This window comes from Nycticebus coucang, chromosome 7 (assembly GCF_027406575.1).
Source record: "Nycticebus coucang isolate mNycCou1 chromosome 7, mNycCou1.pri, whole genome shotgun sequence".
Taxonomy (NCBI): Eukaryota; Metazoa; Chordata; class Mammalia; order Primates; family Lorisidae; genus Nycticebus; species Nycticebus coucang.
Window position 1 is genome coordinate 127,103,735 of NC_069786.1, and position 19,038 is coordinate 127,122,772.

Consider the following 19,038-nt stretch of genomic DNA (forward strand, 5'->3'; position numbering starts at 1 on the left):
TATGAGAGAATAAATTTCTGTTGCTTTAAGCTACCTGGTTTGCAGCCATTTGTTACGGCAGCCCCAGTGACACCCCAGGAAGTAATACAGCCCTCCCCTTCCTCCCAGGCATTTCTACCTCCTGTGATAATAAACATACCTGTGCTGGGCCTTCCAAACTCCAGAAGCCCTGGTGGTTTGTGGTTTGAGACCTCAAGAGTCAAGCACATTCGGTGGAGGTTAGACTGCCAAGGAAGGGGTCACCAGGACTCACCTTGTACATTCTGTTGGTGATGAAGGATTTGTCTCGGAGGCTTTCAAAGAAGGGAAATGGTTTGCATATGGCATAGGCGATCTCCACTTTCTTGTAGATGAAGTGCTGCAGAAGAGCCTCTTCCAAGGCCCTGGTCACAGTGATCATCCTGTGGAAAGAGGCATGGTAAGGACCCTGAGGAGAGTGGGGAGCTGCTGTCTGCACTAACGGGCAACCAAAGCCAGGCATGCTGCGCCTCCCTTCGCAGTCTACAGGACATCTGCCTAAGAGGCTCACGGAGGTAGAAAACAATGACAATTCCCAGCAACACGGAGGCCGGGAATACGTGACAAGACACTGCCAAAATCCCAAAGGGCTTCAGGTGAACATAAGGCAGATATGTAAAATGCTAATACTCAGTGAGTACCTGCAGATCCAGAGTTGGCGGATCTCCAGAAAACCCTTGTGCTGTGTGAGTTACTGTGACGGCGTCCACCTACACTGTTGAGGATGCTCAGAGGTAGAGAGTTGTGCCCCATGTTGCACAACTGGAGAGTGGTAGAGTTGGGAATGAACTCCAAACTCTTGAGTGCAGACTCGTAGTCTTTAGCTTGTGCTCTATGGCCACCCTAGGCTGAGTTAAACAAGATGGTGTGGGCTGCAGCTTAAGTCATTAACTAGCAATGCTCAGGAGAAGGGACCACCTAAAACTGGGTAGAAGGGAACCTGATAATATTTAGACACTTTAACCATTCACTCCCAAACTTCAACACAAATGAGCCAAACCTAAGTAAAAGCATAAGGGATGTGAAAGGCATACGTAGTGAAGGCGACTTAACTGACTTGTTTGATGTATTCATTTCCTATCTCAGAACAGACGTTTACCTTATCTCATGCTCAGGCAACATTTGCAAAATTGACTGTTTATGGATCATGAGAACATATCCATTGGTTATAATAGGCAGACAGTGTACAGATAACACCCTTGACAAACTGTCAGGAAAAGAAAAGCACTAGCAAAAAATTCAATCACCCAGAATTGTTAAACAGTAAAGAAAACATGGATCCCATTTTTCCAAGTTCATTTCGTGTCAAACAGAACATTAAACTAATTAACTATTTCCGGGGATTTAATCCCAGTGGCAGATTGAGCCCTCATTCCCTAAGCTTTTAAGAAAAATAATATCATGAAAAGAATAATCCACAACAGTGCTAGAAAAAAACACCCAACAAAAAAAGATGCACAGGGAGTCTGCAATGGTGAAGATTTCCCGTAAGATAGAGGACAGATGGGAGAAAAACCTATTATCTACAATGTGCACAGTGGAAGGATATAGTGCAAAGATAGTGTAGAATCGAATGTTAAAATGAACATTTCCTGAAAAGAGGATGGGGCCCAAGAGCTCCATTTAGAACAATTTAATACCCAACAGAATTCAGAACAGGAAGTGGCTGGCTTCCTCTTTCTTCATCTGATTCTCAAAGAGGAAAGTGAGGCACAGAGAGGTTAAGTAACTAGCCCAAGGATTCAGCAGCCACATGGAGTGTGTCTGGTTCTGTGAAGTCCTGTTTCCAATCGTGCAAGATACCGTGTCTCATACATGACAGTGTTCAGATTTTTATTATGTAAAGGCATCTTGTAAATGAATAAGCAAAAGACAAACATTCAAGTAGGAAAAAGTGCAAAAGACATGAACAGGCAATTAATAAAAGAAGAGGCCCAATGCTCAATGAAAATATGAAAAGCATGTTAACTGGCCAGTAGTCAGAATGTATAAATAAAGGCAATCTGATAGCATTTTGCCTATCGAACTGGCTAACGTAGAAAATAGTAGCAATAATTCCAGACATTGCTAGTGGAAATGTAAACAGGTCCAAACACTTGGGAGGCTGATTTAGTAGTCAGCATCAAATGCCCTACATAAAATATGTATTCCTTTGAATTCCCACTTTCAGCAACTTATTGCAAGGAAATAAGCATGAAGGTGCTTAGAGGAAATACCTTAAATTCATGACAGAGTAGAGAGGAAATTAAATGTATTCTCCTTATTTCTTCTTTTCCACCAGCTTCCCAGCTACCTCTAGTTACTTGCAGAATGGATAATGAATGAGTTGCCAGTTGTGGGCAGAGTTCAGGATCAGAATTAAGGAGAGGGTAGAGGGCAAATCTCAGGTCTATCTACGATAATTTCCAGATTGTTCTTTTTTAAGCATCAAAGGAGGCAAGAAATGCTCCATCTTTCTTTGCTACCCCTTTTACTAAAAGGATTTGTTCTATAAAATTTGGATTCAGTCAAAAGGCCACACTTAAGGGCCTAGAAGGGCACATGTGGCCTTAAGGCAACAGAAAGAGTTGAGAGTGTGTCAGCTTGCCCTTAATGTCCTTTCAATAGTCTCCTAATTTAAGTCCCATATACCCTTATTACCTCATTGGAAAATCCTGTTTTACAAAGAGAGAGCCTCAGAGTTTAAGTAGTTGAGTTCCACCCTGTAGCTGCTGCCAGGATTATGATTATGATTATGATTTATTATTATCATTATTATTAGAGACAGTGTCACTTGTTGTCCCAGGCTAGAGTGCAGTGGCACTAGCCTAGTCACAGCAAACTCCTGGGTTCAAGCTATCCTCCTGCCTCTTGAGTAGCTGGGACTACAGGGGCCTCCTACAATATCTGGTTAATTTTTCTATTTTTAGTAGAGCTAGGGTCTCACTCTTTTTCAAGCTGGTCTTGAACTCCTGAACTCAAGGGATCTTCCCACCTTGGTCTCCCAGAGTGGTAGGATTACAGATGTGAGCCCCGACAGGAAATTAATTACAAAAGCTCAAATCACCATGAAATAAAGCAGCAGAGAGGGCAACTCACCTGGACCCTGGATGTGTTCCTGCCTCTTTCCAAGTTATGGGGACTGGGTCAGGGATCACTCCTGGAAGAGTGGGAGAATTATAGAGAGATAACTATGGGCAAAACAGGAAGTCTGTGCATTGCCACCCACAATAAGAGGCCAGGCTTTAGAGGAAAGAAAAGTGAAAGCAATCAAGCGAGCCGAGCAGAAGCAAGCCAGCCGACCAGGCAGGAAGCTGAGGGCAGGGCAGTGGCTCCAGCCTCCCTCACCTCTCAAGCTCTCAAGGCTCCTGGGCTCCTGCCCTGTGGGCAGTTTGGGGTTGGGGTGAGTGTTGCTAATCACAATCAGCCTAGAGAGGGGGATTAGGGAAGGAGGCAAAGCTTTCAGCCCCAAGGGCTACGGGAACTGGGAATTCACTTCTATTTCTCCACGACTTGTTCTCATTCATCGTTTTTTTTTTTTTTGAGAAATGACAACATTCTTAAACAGGATTGTGGTGATGATTACACAAATAAATTAATTCACTAAAATAATCATCACACTTTAAAATGCAAAGGGAGATGTAGAAATAAATGTCTTGCATTTGTCAGAGAGAAAATAGGAATACAAGGGAGCCCCCACATGAACCAAAATCATGCAGAGGGAGGCAGCCCTCCAAGGCAGGGAAGGGGCTGAGAGCTGCTGGGCAGGCAGTTGGGAGGCAGGTGTGGAAACCCGGGCTGAGGCAGAGCCAGGGCAGGCAGGCAGGGACACCTGGCCCCTTTTAAAGATCTTTGATGTACACCGACAGAATCTATGAGAAATCCTAAACCATAGAGATCTGTTTAACTGTGATTAAAGAGAAAATCAATACTTTTCCAATGTGGCTGACCCCTGTGCCCCCTACCAGGCCACCCACAAATCCTTCAGAGAAAAGATAGGAAACATGTTTGTAAGCTTTAAGAAGCTCTGAGACCAAGGCTAACCTGCACCGGTGTGAGCCCTTCTATGCTTCCTATGGAACTGGAAACGCCGCACAGCCCACCCAAGTCTGTACAGAGTGACAGGTCTCAACCACGGGATAATGCAGGGAAGGAGAAAATGTGATGTTAGCAAGGGAGGAGGGCACAGTGATGTCTCAGCACGTGCCCTCCTCCTCTGTCTTACACGGACTGTAAGATGCAGGCGTAGCGGTGCTGAGAGAGATTAGCAGGCTTTTTTAATGCAAATATCACACTTCACAAACTTGAAGCCCCATCCATGTCACCTGGCAAACCCCTTCATGTGCATCCCCGGGGCCTGGCCTCAAGAACTTCTTTCAGGAAAATGAAAAAAAAAAAGCAAAGAAAAAAACAGGAATGGGAAAATAAACTCAAAAATCATTACATGGAAAAAGAAGTGAATACGGATGAAAGATACACGAGAAGTGAATAAGGATGAAAGATACACGACAATGTATGCTTGAGAAAACAGCAATAATGGGAAAACCTTGCCTGTTAATACACACGCGTTAATGATTCGTGTAATGAGAGTGCTAAAATTATGTACAATTCTTTTTAGCTCAATTTTATGGAAGCATAAAATGCATTTATCTCAAGTGTAAATTTTGGTGAATTTTACCAAACATAATCCCAATCAAGATATATTTCTATCACCTGGAAAGTTTCCTGTGTACTTTTCAGATAATCCTCTCCTTAACCCCAGCACCAGACAGCCCCAGATCTGCTTTCTTTTTATTAAAGATTAGTTTTATTTGTATTAAACATTTTATGTAAGTGAAAATATATGGTATGCACTTTTTGGTGTATGGCTTTTTTGCTCATTATAATGCTTTTGAGATTCAGCCCTGATGCTGCAGGTCAGTGATTCCTGTTAGCAGCTGCACTGGCCCACTCTTGCTCATCCTGTCTGATCACCTTGATGTCATTAACGTCAGTGGGATGCTCCAAGGGCTATCTGGGTAATATAGATTTCTTTGGGTCTGCCAGTTTAAAAGAAACACTTCTTAGGTGGCACCTGTGGCTCAGTGAGTAGGGCGCTGGCCCCATATACTGAGGATGGTGGGTTCAAACCTGGCCCTGGCCAAACTGCAACAAAAAAATAGCCAGGCACCTGTAGTCCCAGCTACTCAGGAGGCTGAGGCAAGAGAATTGCCTAAGCCCGAGAGCTGGAGGTTGCTGTGACCTGTTGTGCCATGGCACTCTACCAAGGGTGACAAAGTGATACTCTGTCTCAAAAAAAAAAAAAACCAAACAAAAAAAAAAACACTTCTTGAGATGAATCATAGTGAAATAATAATTGTCTACAGATGGCAAAAGTCTTAGAATAGCCATGGTTAACAAGAGAAAGTTAATTATTTTTGTGGCATACAACAATTTACCATAATAACTGTAATTATTCCTGGTAACATATGCTAAGATTTATCAATATTTTATAATATTGGAATATATTTTAATAACATGTTTACAAATATAATCCAAAGTAAAGTAAGCACCATTTCACATTTGACAAGGCTTCTTGTACAGTTTTAACATACGGAAAAGAGAAAATCAAATTTTATCATTGCATTAGTGTATTAATGGTAAAGCTAATGTGAACAAAATCTTGTAAACAAATCCATCTAATTTTATTTTATGTTATTTTATTTATTTATTCGAGACAGAGTCACACTATGTCACCTTTAGTACAGTACCATGCTGTCACAGCTCACAGCAACCTCAAACCCTTGGGCTTAAACGATTCTCTTGCCTCAGCCTCAGGCACCAGGATTACAGGTGCCTACCATGACGCCTGGCTATTTTTTGTTGCATTGTTGTTTAGCTGGCCTGAGCTGGGTTCGAACCTGCCACCCTAAGTGTATGTGGCTGGCGCTGTAATCCCTGTGCTACGGGTGCCGAGCCCGGTCTAATTTTAAATAATTTGATCATAAGTTAAGGTTTATATAGACCTTTCATATCCTTTATCTTTAATTTTATATCCATTTAGTTTTAATCATTTACTTATTAAATTTAAAACAGTTTTTAAAACCTATAAATTACATAAAATTATCTTTTTAATAAAATTATTCATTTTTTGTCTTTTTTTTTTTTTTTTTTTGCAGTTTCTGGCCAGGGCTGGGTTTGAACCTGACACCTCTGGCATATGGGGACAGTGACCTAACTCCTTTGAGCCACAGGCGCTGCCCTAATTTTTTGTCTTTTTTAGGAAAAAATTTTATTTTTAAATAGAATTCTTTCTTTCTTTCTTTCTTTCTTTCTTTCTTTCTTTCTTTCTTTCTTTCTTTCTTTCTTTCTTTCTTCTTTCTTTCTTTTTTTTTTGAGATAGAGTCTCACTTTGTTGCCTTTGGTAGAGCTCACAACAACCTCAGACTCTTGGGTCAAGTGATTTTCTTGCCTCAGCCTCCCTAGTAGCTGGGACTACAGGCAGCCACCACAAGGCCCAGCTATTTTTTAGAGACGGGGTCTCATTCTTGCTCAGGTTGGTCTCAAACTTTGTAGCTCAGGCAATCCACTTGTCTTGGCCTCCCAGAGAGCTGGAATTATAGGCGTGATCCACCTCGCCCAGCCTAGAATTGTTTCTTTTTTATCTAGTAGTTTTAATTACATAAAATAATCATAATGCCAACTCTTAGAAGAACCTAGAAAGTTAAAGTAACTTTGAACTATTATCAGTCCCCAACTTTTATTAACACACCTAAATATATTTAGTTTTCTATAGCATGTAAAAATAAGATACCAAGATATACAAACTTAGGTTTAACAATTAATGTTTAAGTAGTATTAATATTATATATTGTAAATGACTCAGACATTTTATGATTATCCTCTTTAACTTAATGTAACATGACTTTAAGATTTTAAATTATTGAAAAGAATTGGTACCATCCCTAAGGTCTTTCCTGGCCTCCTTGGTTTCATGTAGCCATGTGGCATCAAAGATGGTTACAAAGGACAGGGGGGATTATCTGTGTCCTCAATTCATTTACCAGATGCAGAGTTCTAGACAAAAAACAGGATGTTTGAAGGTCCAATCCCTCCCAAAATATCGAGGGGCATGGCTAGGACAGGAAAGAAGGGGGCACGTTGGGTTAGACTGTGCCTTGTAGCTGCTGGGCCAGCTCAGCTGTTCTCTGCCTGCACTGGGATTGCAGGCATGAACCACCATTCCTAGCCCTTGATTGGGTATCTTCAAACCCTTTTATAAAACAAAATTTATATCTATAAGAAAGGATATTTCCATTTATAAGAGTGTCTGTGAGAGAGGGCTGAGTAGAAACAAAAGAAACAATTCTATTTAGAAATAAGATTTTTTTTTTCTTTCTGGAGCCCTCAGGTTTCTGGAAGCCTGGGGGTGCTGGTGAGGGGTTATTTACTAGCTTTGAGGCACCAGGGCTTAGGCAGGGAGCACTAGGTCCAGGCACTGAGAACATGTCTCCAGGCCTCACCATGGCCACCTATCCAGATCTCAGAAACCAAAAATATAAATGTTCAGTCAAATCCAGCAAAATTTAGAAATATTATAGAAACAAAAGTTTTATGGCCTTAAAACATCTAAACTTTAAGGACAATTTTAAATGAATTTTATTTATCAAATCATGTGAACTAAAAGGCATTTGAGTTTTTTCCTGTTTTCTTTTCTTTTCTTTTTTTGGGGACAGTCTTACTTTATTGCCCTTGGTAGAGTACTGTGGCGTCACAGCTCACAGCAACCTCCAACTCCTGGGCTTAGGCAATTCTCTTGCCTCAGCCTCCTGAGTAGCTGGGACTACAGATGCCTGCCAGAACACCCGGCTATGTTTTTGTTGCAGTTTGGCTGGGGCTGGGTTAGAACCCGTCACCCTTGATATATGGGGCCAGCGCCCTACACACTGAGCCACAGGCGCCACCCAGTTTTTTCCTGTTTTCCTAATAAAATACTTGAATTAATTGCTTACTTCTTTTAAAAGCTAATTAATTAGAGCTCTTTTACAGATTGGAGAGTGAAATATCACATACACATGACATGTATAGACACAACCAGGGACACATTCAGACAGAAGAAGACTTTTTACTTGCTGCTTTTGAGCAGAGGGTGCCAAAAAAGGTGTACACATTTTAGAAAAAAAAAACTCGCATTAAAATTATAATATTCAATATATACCAGTAACAAAAGATGAATACAAGTCATGTTGAGCCCCTCATGGAATTGTAGAAGTCAAATGTGACTTAAATATTACAAATTTAATACAGTTTTTTCCTTTCTTAAAATATATATTTTTTTCCTTTCTTAAAATATATATATTTTTGCACCTTCTGTATGTTCTTGTTCAGACTACCAATTTTTTAATTATCCTTTTTATTGCTCTAAGCAGTTGTTAGCTAGGCAACAATTTGCTGTCTAAAGAGCTAACTCCTAGGTGAAACAAGGCAGAAAACATCTATTTCAAAAGCACAGAGCTAGGACTTTAGGTCTAAATGTTGTATTATCATTTGTTCATACCAAGGAAAGAAAGGTTGTATGCAAAGTGCCAGTGAGGTTAAGGTGACCAGGCAAAATATCCTAAATAAAGGTAAGACTTGTCATGTAAATTTAGGACAATGGTATGAGTTTTCAGTGACTCAGCCCTCCCTCTTAGACACTTTTATAAATGGAAATTTCCTTTTTTATAGATAAAAATTTTCTTTTGTAAAAGGGTTTGAAGATATCCAAATAAGGTCTATGAGTGGTGGTTCACACCTGCAATCCCAGTACTTTGGGAGGCTGAGGCAGGAGCACCATCCAAGGCCAGGAGTTTGAGACCGATCTGAGCAAAAAAGCACGTCCTCTGTATCTACAAGGAAATATTAATAGAAAAATCAGGTGGACATGGTGGTGCATGCCCATAGTCCCAGCCACTGGGGAGGTGAGGCTGGAGGATCGCCTAAGCCTAGGAGTTTGAGGCTGCAGTAAGTCATGATGACACCACCACAAAAGGGCACAACAGAAATCCCCACAAACTACTGGAAGCCGGGATTCGTATGCCCTGTAACATTGCCATTTTCTGCCAGTTTATGCCTGACTGAGAAAGGAATCTGAGGCCTCTACCTGGATCTGAGCCATTTAATGATCAGATCCAAGCTGATCCCAGCCCCAGACAATTTCTGTTGCAACTTTCAAACCAGTTCAATAAAAAAATTGCTCAAATGTGGGAGCTGAAAACAAATTTGTGGACCTTCAGAATCTGAAGAATTTACCCCTGAGCCCTGGTCACGGGCTCAACCTGGCAGGTACCTTGCTCGTCCACTCAATGTACTTGGGCAGTGATTTTCAATCTGTAAGTCACAACCCCTTTGTAACAATGAAAATACATCGCGGCATTAAGAAGATTGAGAACCACTGCACTGGGAGATCTCTGGGAACTCTATTGTGGAACCCACTTCTGGCAAATTAAATTTAGTAGAGTTTAATTGAGCAAAGAAAAATTCATCAACCAGGCAACTGAACCAGAAGGAGTTCAGAGAGACTCCAGCACTGCCATGTGGTTAAAGAGGATTCACAGACAGTAGAGTTCAACATTTGCCTTCAATGGTTTGAACAGTTGGCCACCTTCATTTACTTGACTAAAACTCAAGTATCAGCAAAGAGGAAAGAATATGGAGGAGTGAGGTAAATGGAGCTAGCCCTAGCCAGCACAGACAGCTGACATTTTGCTTTCACACTGTTTAGCTAAAGTTCCCTCCCAAGTGAAACCAATAAATCAAGCCCAGGTTATAACTTAATCTGGAAGCAGGAAGTGTGGGGAGCAGCTTTTACAAAATCAAAACGGTCACAAAAATAACTCAAAGAAAGAAAAGTTTCACTAGCCATAAACCTGATGTGCCCCACGTTTCTGTCCAGCCTTGTTTCCCAGAGTCTCAGCTTCTCAGCTGAACATTCATGCAGAAATGTCTAAAAGTCCTATGTGTCCCCACAGAGTACAGGAAATCAAAAGCTGGGCACCAAAGGGAAGACAGTGAAACTACACAAGTTACACAAATACCAAACAGAACAAGCTCATTCCCTGCCTGAGAATCAGGCTTAGTGTGCTGAGATGAAAGCACAGAACTTGAACTGTTAGGTCATGACGCAAACTGGCCTCTCCCACTATGCCTATGGGGTAGTGTTCAGAGGATTTTTACCCTTGTGTCAGATCAGATGCATTTGTTCTTCAATTTAGTCAAGAGAATTTTTAAGGCTAGCCATGAAATTGTTACATGTTCTTTAAGTTCTGCCTTTTCATAAATACAAATAAAACAATTGTTTAGAAAGAGATCTCTAAAATCCACTTTTTAAATTGAAGAGTCTTTAAAGGATCCATCTTTGACCATTAATTTTTAATGAAGAACTTATTTCGTTTGTTTGTTTGTTTACTTATTTACTTATTTAGACAGAGTCTCACTCTGTTGCCCCAGGCTAGAGTGCCCTTGCATCACAGTTCACAGCAATGCCAAACTCCTGGGCTCGAGCCATCCTCTTGCTTCAGCCTCCCAAGTAGCTGGGACTATGGTGCTACCACGACACCCACTTGGCTTGTTTTTCTATTCTTTTAGTAGAGACAGAGTTTCAGTCTTGCTCAGGTTGGTCTTGAACTCCTGAGCTCAGGCAATCCACCTACCTTTGCCTCCCAGGGCCCTAGAATGACAGGTATGAGCCACCATGCCAGGCTGGAGTACTTGTTTTAAAGTGGATATCAAAGCAAAAAGGCCTTCCAAAATAAGTCAAGTCAAAAATTCGGGAGTATTCCTCTAGACAGACTTCCTGTTCTCCTTTCAACTGGGAAGAAGTCTTCCCAACATAAGACTCTTTCTGTAATACATGAAAAGCCAACAAAGGCCAACCAAGACCCACAGAGAAGCTGGAAGGCCTCCAGAAAGGTCAATCTAGAGAAAGAAGGGGTGGGGGAGGGGTGCTGTGCATGGTTCAAATACTCCATAAGATGCCTTTTAGTTCCAGAAACCATTTCTCAACTGTAAACAGAGCAGAGCAACAGGGGTCAATGATATCCCACTGGTAGATGGTGCTAGAGACAGCCCTCAGTCCAAGGGAATTGAGTGGCTGCTGAGGTGTGTCTCTAAGTCTGTCCCTCTGGTGAGAGGCCATCAAACCACAGGCATATGCTCACAAGGGTGATCTCAGATAAGCCCCAATTTTTGCTGCCCAACCAGGTTCATTTGCCCACTGCCAGGAGGAAGGGGTTTTTGTTGTTGGTTTTGCTGGTTTCTCCTCATGTGTGGTTTGTTCCCCCACAGCCTTCCTCCTCGCTACCTTTTCTTTCCCTAACCCTAGGCTATAGGGTTAAGTTGATCTTAGGTATAGTAGAGAAAAAAAGAAAAAGGGGAAGAAGGAAGAAAAAAATTGAATGTTGCCTTGGAAAAGGTATAGAAAGCAAAGGAAAAAAATCATTGCATTCATTAAAATCCTCTCTGTTGCCTTGATAAGAGAAGGCAAAGAAGGATCAGTAGGTGGAGCTCTAGGATTAGAAATAACAGCAGCTGTTGACAGCAAGGAAGGGCTAAGCTTGGGTCTCTCTAGCTTTCAACAGCCTGACATCTTGAGTTTTGGGAGGGGATTTCCTGCTCTGCTCTGAAAGTGGAATTTCTGGAACCATGAAGGGCCAGGCGCAGCACTAAACATCTGGGGGGGTGGGTGTAGGGCTACAGGTTTGAGGGGGGACGTCAGATGTTCTGGGATGGCATACTGAATCCCAGTTCTGGATAGGGGGCCTCAGAGTGTTTGCTGGAATGGGGGCCAAGGCTTAGCAATCTGAATGGGACCTAGAGTCTGAAAGGAGGTGGTGGGGGACACTCAAAGCTGTTTGACAAAGCTGAGGATCAGCTTGGCACCTGCTGCCCAAGATTGGGTGAGTCTCTGGTCTACAGGGCAGACCATACTGAAGGGCATCGGAGTCTCTGGGAAGCTATCACAAGTGGGGCTGACACGTGTGACCGCAGTAACAGGGCTACAGAGATCCCCCACCCCTCCTGTGACCCACCTCAGTGGGGCAGTGGTCTGCTGTTTTCCTGGAGCAAGGTCACCCACTGAGCGTTCCCACCCCCACCGCCCTGTTCCTGTGCCCAGATCCTTCCATGCTCCTCGAGGAAAGCACCTGGCAACAGATCCCCATCTCTAGCTCAGAGACGCTGCAGGTCATTCCACTCACTCTCCAGCCTGCTCCAACAAGACTGATGTAGTGCACCCAACAGCTGGGGGAGCCCCTGGCATTGTTCATGCCCCTCCGTGCCCACTGTCAGGTGGGGCTGATTTGTACAGGATTCAGGTTGGTCCTAGCAAGTGCCATGGGGATGGTGCTGGTGGTCCCCATGGGAAGTCCCTCCCTCTGGGCCACTTGCCTCCCCTTCCTCCCCTTGTTGTCCCCCCTGTGCCTTACTTTTAGCTAAGCCCTTGCCACAGTTCTCTCTTTGTACCCCTTTATTAACCTGTAAGGGTGGTTTCAGCTGCAGTTGTAAGATGCCCTTGTATTCAAGAAAACTCAGAATTGTGTCTCAGGGTTCTCTTCTCTAAGATTGCCTTTGATTGCAGGGCTTGGGAGGGTTTTCTCTTACCTTTGGCTGCTTTCCAGAAATGCTAAGAAAATCCTCCCACTGTGCAATGGCGGGCATTCCGGCTCTCTCCAGCTTTGTGTGTCAACACCAGGCCTCCCCCATCCAGTCCAGGCTTACCAAGGTGCCCAGCCAGACCTGGGGCCTGAGAGAAGATTTAAAGTGCCCAGCATTGTCCTTCCACAGCCACCTCAGCCAGGGGAAGGACAAAAGTGGAGTGCACTTCCTCCCCATATAAACAATGCCTCCTCACCTGGAAACTGCTTCAATTCCTTTTAGTTGAAGGGACTTGTGCACCAGTGGTTCCTGGTGTTCTGTGGACTCGGGGGCTGGCCTGGCTCCTCCTCCGAGCTGGGCTGAGAGACGTCATGAGATTGGGTGGAGGGAGGACAAGTCTGCTGTGTACCCACATCAGGCTGTCAGGCACTTTCAGTTTTCTTTCCCTTTTGACTATGTTGAGGGACAGGCCAGTTAGCAGACTTGTCTTTAGAGCTGCGGGAAGGCACAGAAGCTCTGAAAATTGACTTGAGAGTGTGACCGGGCCAGGCCAAGCTCAGGGCCCGGCAGGCCAGCAAGGTCATGGCAAGTGGAGGCAGCGATCTCTGCTCCAGGTAGGTCATTGCCTCTGCTTCTGTCCATCACTGGTAAGGCCCTCATTTCTGTGTGTTACTTGTGTCTTCCCAGCCTCACAAGTGTACTGTATAAGGAGATTATGAATAAATAAACAATGAGAAAATCAGATTTTTTTAAGTTGCAAGAGACGTGAGTCAGCTGTAGGGGAAAATGAAAGCCACCCTCACTTGTATCATTCTCCTTAATTTTTTGCAACTGCCGCATTAGTAGGGCTGGTGCTGCTTGAACTTCATGGCCTAAGACAGTGGTTCTCAACTTTCCTAATACTGCAAAGTATTTTCATTGTTAAAAAGGAATTTGCGACTCACAGGTTGAGAACCGCTGGCCTAAGGCTTTTCCCCAGGGTGGGATAATTACTCACAAACTCTGAGCCCTTTCTTCTCTGTCAGGCCTCCTTTACCCTCACCCAAAAAGATGGCCCTGTCCAAAGGTCTTATTAGAAAAATTAAAATCTAAATCAAATGTCTATTATCACACTTTTTTTTCAGTCCAGTCTGAGCCCATCTTTGTGGCCCTAAGCTGAGCAGCCAATTCAGGATGTCTGAATACTCCATAGGAGGGACTGAAAGTAGATGAGACCTAACCACAAATGCAGGCAGATGGGGAGTATCTGTTTGCAGATACTGTTGGCTGTTTGTTTTTTTCCAATTCTGAGGTGTGTTACATCTCTGGTTATAGAAAGGTGGAAATTACCTTTTAAAATTAAAAAAAATACAGAAACTACATCAATTCAGTTGGCTCTCTAAAGTTCAAAAATATTTAAAAGGAAATAAATAATAATACCACAATGAAAAATAATACAAATTTTAAAAATACAGCATAACAATGAATTATATAGCATTTACATTGCATTATGTATTATTAGCAATCTAGGGATAATTTAAAGTATATAGGAAGATGTACACAGATTGCATGCAAATGCTACGCCATCTGGGCATCCTTGGATTTGGGTCAAGGATCCCAATGGAGGGTCCTTCCACCAATCCTCCCAGGGTATGGAAGGATGACTATACATTCTTTTTTTTTTTATGAAATCATAGCTGTGTACATCAATATGATCATGGGGCACCATACACTTGTTTCATAGAATATTTGACACATTTTCATCTCATTAGTTGACATAGCCCTCCTGGCATTTTCTTTGTTACTTTGCCAAGACATTTACATTCCACATTTGCCAAGGCTCACATGTACCCTTGTAAGATGCACCACAGGTGTGATCCTTTATACATTCTTCTTGATAAAAATCCAAACAATGTACGTGTCTAGGGACTCTGAGCCAAGGTTAGTTTTGGTGCTGGTGTAGCCCCAAGAAAGTATTGGTTGTTGCTACCAGCGCAGCAGTGGTGGTACCAGGCCGGTCTTCAGTATCCAGCATCATGGGTCCTGACTGCAAATCCCAGCCACCTCTCTTCCTCCACACGCTTTGTGGGGAAGGGTAGAGGAGCTAGTAGAACTCAAAAGTCCAGCCATCCCATGGCCGCCAAGTAGGTAAAGAATGGCATTGAGAGGTGGGGGTAGGGTAGTGCTGACCTTAGAGAGTAAGTTAGGAAGTGTCGCTTCTGCTTCTATTTTCTGGAAAGGATTGTGGGGAATGGTATCATTTCTTCCTTAAATATTTGGTAGAGTTCACTAGTGATACCATCTGGGCCTGGTGCTTTCTTTTTTGGAGGGCTATTAATCATTGATTTGATTGTTTTAATAGCTATAGGCCTACTGAGGTGCTGTAGCTCTCCTTGTGTAAATTTCAGTAATTTGTGTCTTTGAAAGAATTTGTCCATGTTATCTGTTACCAAATTTGTAGGCATAGTTGTCCATAGCATTCCTTAATTATACTTTTGATGTTCATGGTGATTACTCTTCTTTGATTCTGATATGGGTTATTTTTGTCTTCTCTCTCTCTTTTTCCTTGTTCGCCTAGCTAGAAGTTTATAGATTTTATGGATCTTTTAAAACAATCAGCTTTTAGTTTCATTGAATTTCTCAAATGTTTTCTCATTTCAGTTTTATTAATTTCTACTTTATTTTTAAGTTTATTTTTATTTTTTATATTTTGAGACAGAGTCTCACTTTGTCACTGTGGGTAGAGTGCCAAGCATCATAGCTCACAGCAACCTCAGTCTCTTAGGCTCAAGCGATCCTCTAGCCTCAGCTACCCAGATAGCTGGGACTACATGTGCCCACCACAATGTCCAGCTATTTTTAGTATGGAGTTTTGCTCTTGCTCAGGCTGGTCTTGGCCTAATGTCTACTTTAATTTTTATTATTTCTTTTCTTCTCTTTGCCTAAGGCCTAAAATATTCCTTTTTTCTCTAGTTTTCTCAGGTGAATGCTTGGATTATTGATTTTGACTTTTCTTCTTTTCTGATATATACATTTAATGCTATATATTTCCCTGTAAACCCTGCTTTTACTACATTCCATAAATTTTGATAAGTTGCATTATTGTTTATTTATTTCAAAACATTTTAAAATTTCCTTTGAGACTTCTTTGACTCTAGAACTGTGTTGTTTGATCTCCAAATATTTTGGGATATTTCTGTTATTGATTTCTAGTTTGTGAACAAAAGCATACTTTTTGTGATTTTTACCCTTCTAAATTTACTAGGCCCCAATGTGGTATATCTTGGTAAATATTCCATGTGAACTGAGGCGTGTACATATTCTGCTGTTGTTGAATGGAGTACTATATAAATCTCAGACCAAGTTGATTGCTATTGCTGTTTAGTTCAACTATGTCCTTACTGATTTTCCATCTACTTGATCAATTACCAAAAGAGAAGTATTGAAGTCTGCAATAGGACTGATTTTTCTAGTTCTTGTAGTTCAATTTTTGCCTCATATATTTTGATGCTGGTTTGTTAGTTGCATACACATTAGGCATGTGGTGTCTTCTTTGAGAATTAATCCCTTTATCATGGCATAATGCCCCTCTTTATTCTTGACAAATTTCTTACTTCCTAAACCTGCTTTGTCTGAAATTGATGTGGCTACTACAGCTTTCCACTGAGTGGTGTTGGCATAGTATATCTCTGTCAATGGAAAAGAAACCATACTCTGCAAAATAATTTAAAGAGGTTTATTCTGAGCCAAATTTGAGGACCATGGCCTGGAGCCATACCCAAGAAAACTTGAGAAGTGGACCACAGTGGCTGGGTTACAGTTGGTTTTATACATTTCAGGGGGCAGGGTTACAGGTAAAGTCATAAATCAATACATACAAGCTGTACATTGGTTTGGCCTGAAAAGGCAGGACATCTCCAAGTGGGGGCTTACAGGTTTTAGGTGGATTGAAAGATTCTCTGATTTGTAATTGGTTAAGGAAATGAAGCTTTTTCCTAAAGACTTGGAATTCCCTTAAGTTAAAATAAGGAGATTTGTTAGAGACAAACTACCAGCCATATTTTTGTTGTACAAATTGAGGACCTGCAGGCTTGTCCTGCATAGCCTATGCCTGTTAATAAGCTACAAAAGAGTCTCCAAGAAGGGAGGTGGACATGGTGAGGCATGTCTGACTCCTTCCTCACAGCTACCAGCTCAGTTTTAGGGCATTCCCTTGGCCAAGAGGTAGTCCATTCAGCCAGCTGCTGGGAGAGAGCTTTAAGATTTTATTTTAGTTCATATCTCTTTGTATCCTTTTATGAATAACCTATTTGTGTTTTTATTTATCAAGTGACTTAAGAATAACATAAAGTTGGTTTTTTTAATGTATGCTGTTGATCTCTATCTTTTAATTAATGTTTTTAGATCACTCACACTTAAAGTGATTATTAATGCAGTTAGATAAATACCTACCATGTTTGTGAATGTTTATTACTGAACTTGTTTCTATATTTTCTTCCTTTCTTTTCTGGTTTAATTGAGTATTTTATTATTCTATTTTCTCTCTTTTCTTAGTGTGTCAATTACACTTCTTTTAAAACACTTTTAGTGGTTTTCCTGAAGTTTGGAGTATATATTAACAACTTATCATGGTCATTTTAATCACACCATAATACTTCACGGGCATTGGATGCATCTTACAACTGAATGTCATAAATTCATCCCCCCTGCCCTTTTTAACATTGCTGCCAGCGATCTCACTCATCACATGTTGTAATCACTGATTTCATTATTGCTATCATTCCTTTGAACAAAGTTCTTTTAGATCAAATTTGAATAGGAAAAATTTTTAAAAATTCTTGTATTTGCTTTTATGTCTTCTCCAGTGCTCCCTCTTTCTCTATGTAGATCTGAGTTTCTAACCCATGTCATTTTCCTTCTATATGAAGAATTTCTCTGAACATTTCTTGTCAGGTAGGTTTTCTGGCAGTGAATTCCCTTAGTTTTTGTTTGCTTGAGAAAATCTTTATTTTTCCTGTACTTGGAAAGTTAATTCTTTCATCACTTTAAATATTTTTTTTCACTTCCATTGCCTGAATGGTTTACGATGAGAAGTCTGAAGTAATTCTTATTCTTATTTCTCCATAGGGAAGGGAGAAATGCTTTTCAACATTTTCCCTGTTTTTGGTATTCTGCAGTTTGAATTTGATATGTCTATAGATCGTGTGATATGTATGCAGCTTTGTGTTTGCTGAGCTTCCTGAATCTATAGTTCGATGTCTGTCATTAATTTTGGAAAATTCTTTTCCATTATTAATTTAAATATTTCCTCTGCTCTGTTTTCTCTTCTCCTCTGGTGTCCAGTTACACATCAGTCACACTTATGCAAATTATTTTAGCATTTTGTTGTTCTGTTTTGTTTTCTCATTTTTTTCTCTTTGCATTTCAACTGAGTGAGTTCATGATGTCCAGTCTACTGGACCCATTAAAGATGGTCTTCTTTTCTGTTGCATTTTTTTTTATTTCTATCATTTTATTTTTCATTATCCATTTGAGTTTTAATCTTTCTGCTTACTTAATCATCTGTTATTGAATTCTGTCTGCTTTTTCCTTTAGATTCCTTAACGTATTAATTAAGCACAGTTATTTTAAATTCTTTCCCAATAATTTGAAAACCTATCATATCAGAATCTGGTTTTGATGATTACTTTGTTTTTCCTTGTTTTTTTGGCATACCTTATAATTTTTTTTTGGCAAGTCAGACATGATGAATCGTGGAACAGGAACTGAGTTAAACCTTCAGTGTGAGGTTTCATGTTAATCTGGGTAGGAAATGGGCCTTGTTTAATGTTTGTTTTAGTGGCAGGTGGCAGAGTCTTCACATTTACCTTAGCATTCTTATTTTTGTTTTCCATGTTTTATTTTGGTATCTCTAAGACCTCCTTTTTACACAGGCTGTGCCTTCTAGCTCTTTCAGCTGTAATCTGCTGTTACTATATGAAGACTTGTGGAATGGTAAGTTGTCAGAGGGGAAGTGGTCTGCAGTGTTAATGGTTAAATCTCAATCTTTTAGTGGAACTGTGCCCCTGGACTATAACTTTTGGGAGGATTTCTTCCTTTGCCCCATTTAGATGAGACTGAGGCTAGAGTTTGGTAGTAGCTCTCCCCTTAGGCCTTTGTTATGGAGAATGTTCTGGCGATTTGAAAAGTTTTCTTTTTCCTTCCCCTTGCCAGAAGCAGGGGGAGATTCTTCTTGGGGTTGTTGGAGGTAAAACCCACAAAAGCTCGGGAACTTTTCCTGAGATGATGGCCCCCCGAAATTTCTCATTTTTGTACTCCACACTCAGCCTCCACCAACTCATCAAACTTGTCATTTTCATGTTCTTACCAGTCTATGCCTCCAGTGGTTTCTGCCTCAGGTGACTGATCATGGATTGATTCTCTGGATATGCGTGTCTCTCCAGATTTTGG

At 41.2% G+C, this 19,038-nt stretch overlaps 2 protein-coding genes across 11 annotated transcripts in view; one reads left to right on the top strand and one right to left on the bottom strand.

The window, feature by feature from the left end:
- SP110 (SP110 nuclear body protein) overlaps positions 1–12,974 on the bottom strand; it is a 40,927-nt gene extending 27,953 nt beyond the window's left edge. For 3 of the 10 annotated variants that reach the window (XM_053598271.1, XM_053598270.1, XM_053598268.1), the window contains exons 1-4: positions 12,616–12,859; positions 4,323–4,370; positions 3,097–3,165; positions 254–401 (exon numbers count right to left, since the gene is read on the bottom strand). In XM_053598271.1, the coding sequence (XP_053454246.1) occupies positions 254–401; positions 3,097–3,165; positions 4,323–4,345 (240 nt within the window). In that variant the 5' untranslated portion in view covers positions 4,346–4,370; positions 12,616–12,859. The other 7 variants (XM_053598269.1, XM_053598276.1, XM_053598274.1 and 4 more) reach the window with 7 other exon arrangements.
- A 76-nt stretch (positions 12,975–13,050) lies between these two features.
- Positions 13,051–19,038, top strand: part of SP140 (SP140 nuclear body protein) — an 81,944-nt gene continuing 75,956 nt past the window's right edge. The window contains exon 1 of the mRNA XM_053598259.1: positions 13,051–13,223. Within this exon, the coding sequence (XP_053454234.1) occupies positions 13,192–13,223 (32 nt within the window). The 5' untranslated portion in view covers positions 13,051–13,191. The remainder of the gene's footprint in view (positions 13,224–19,038) is intronic.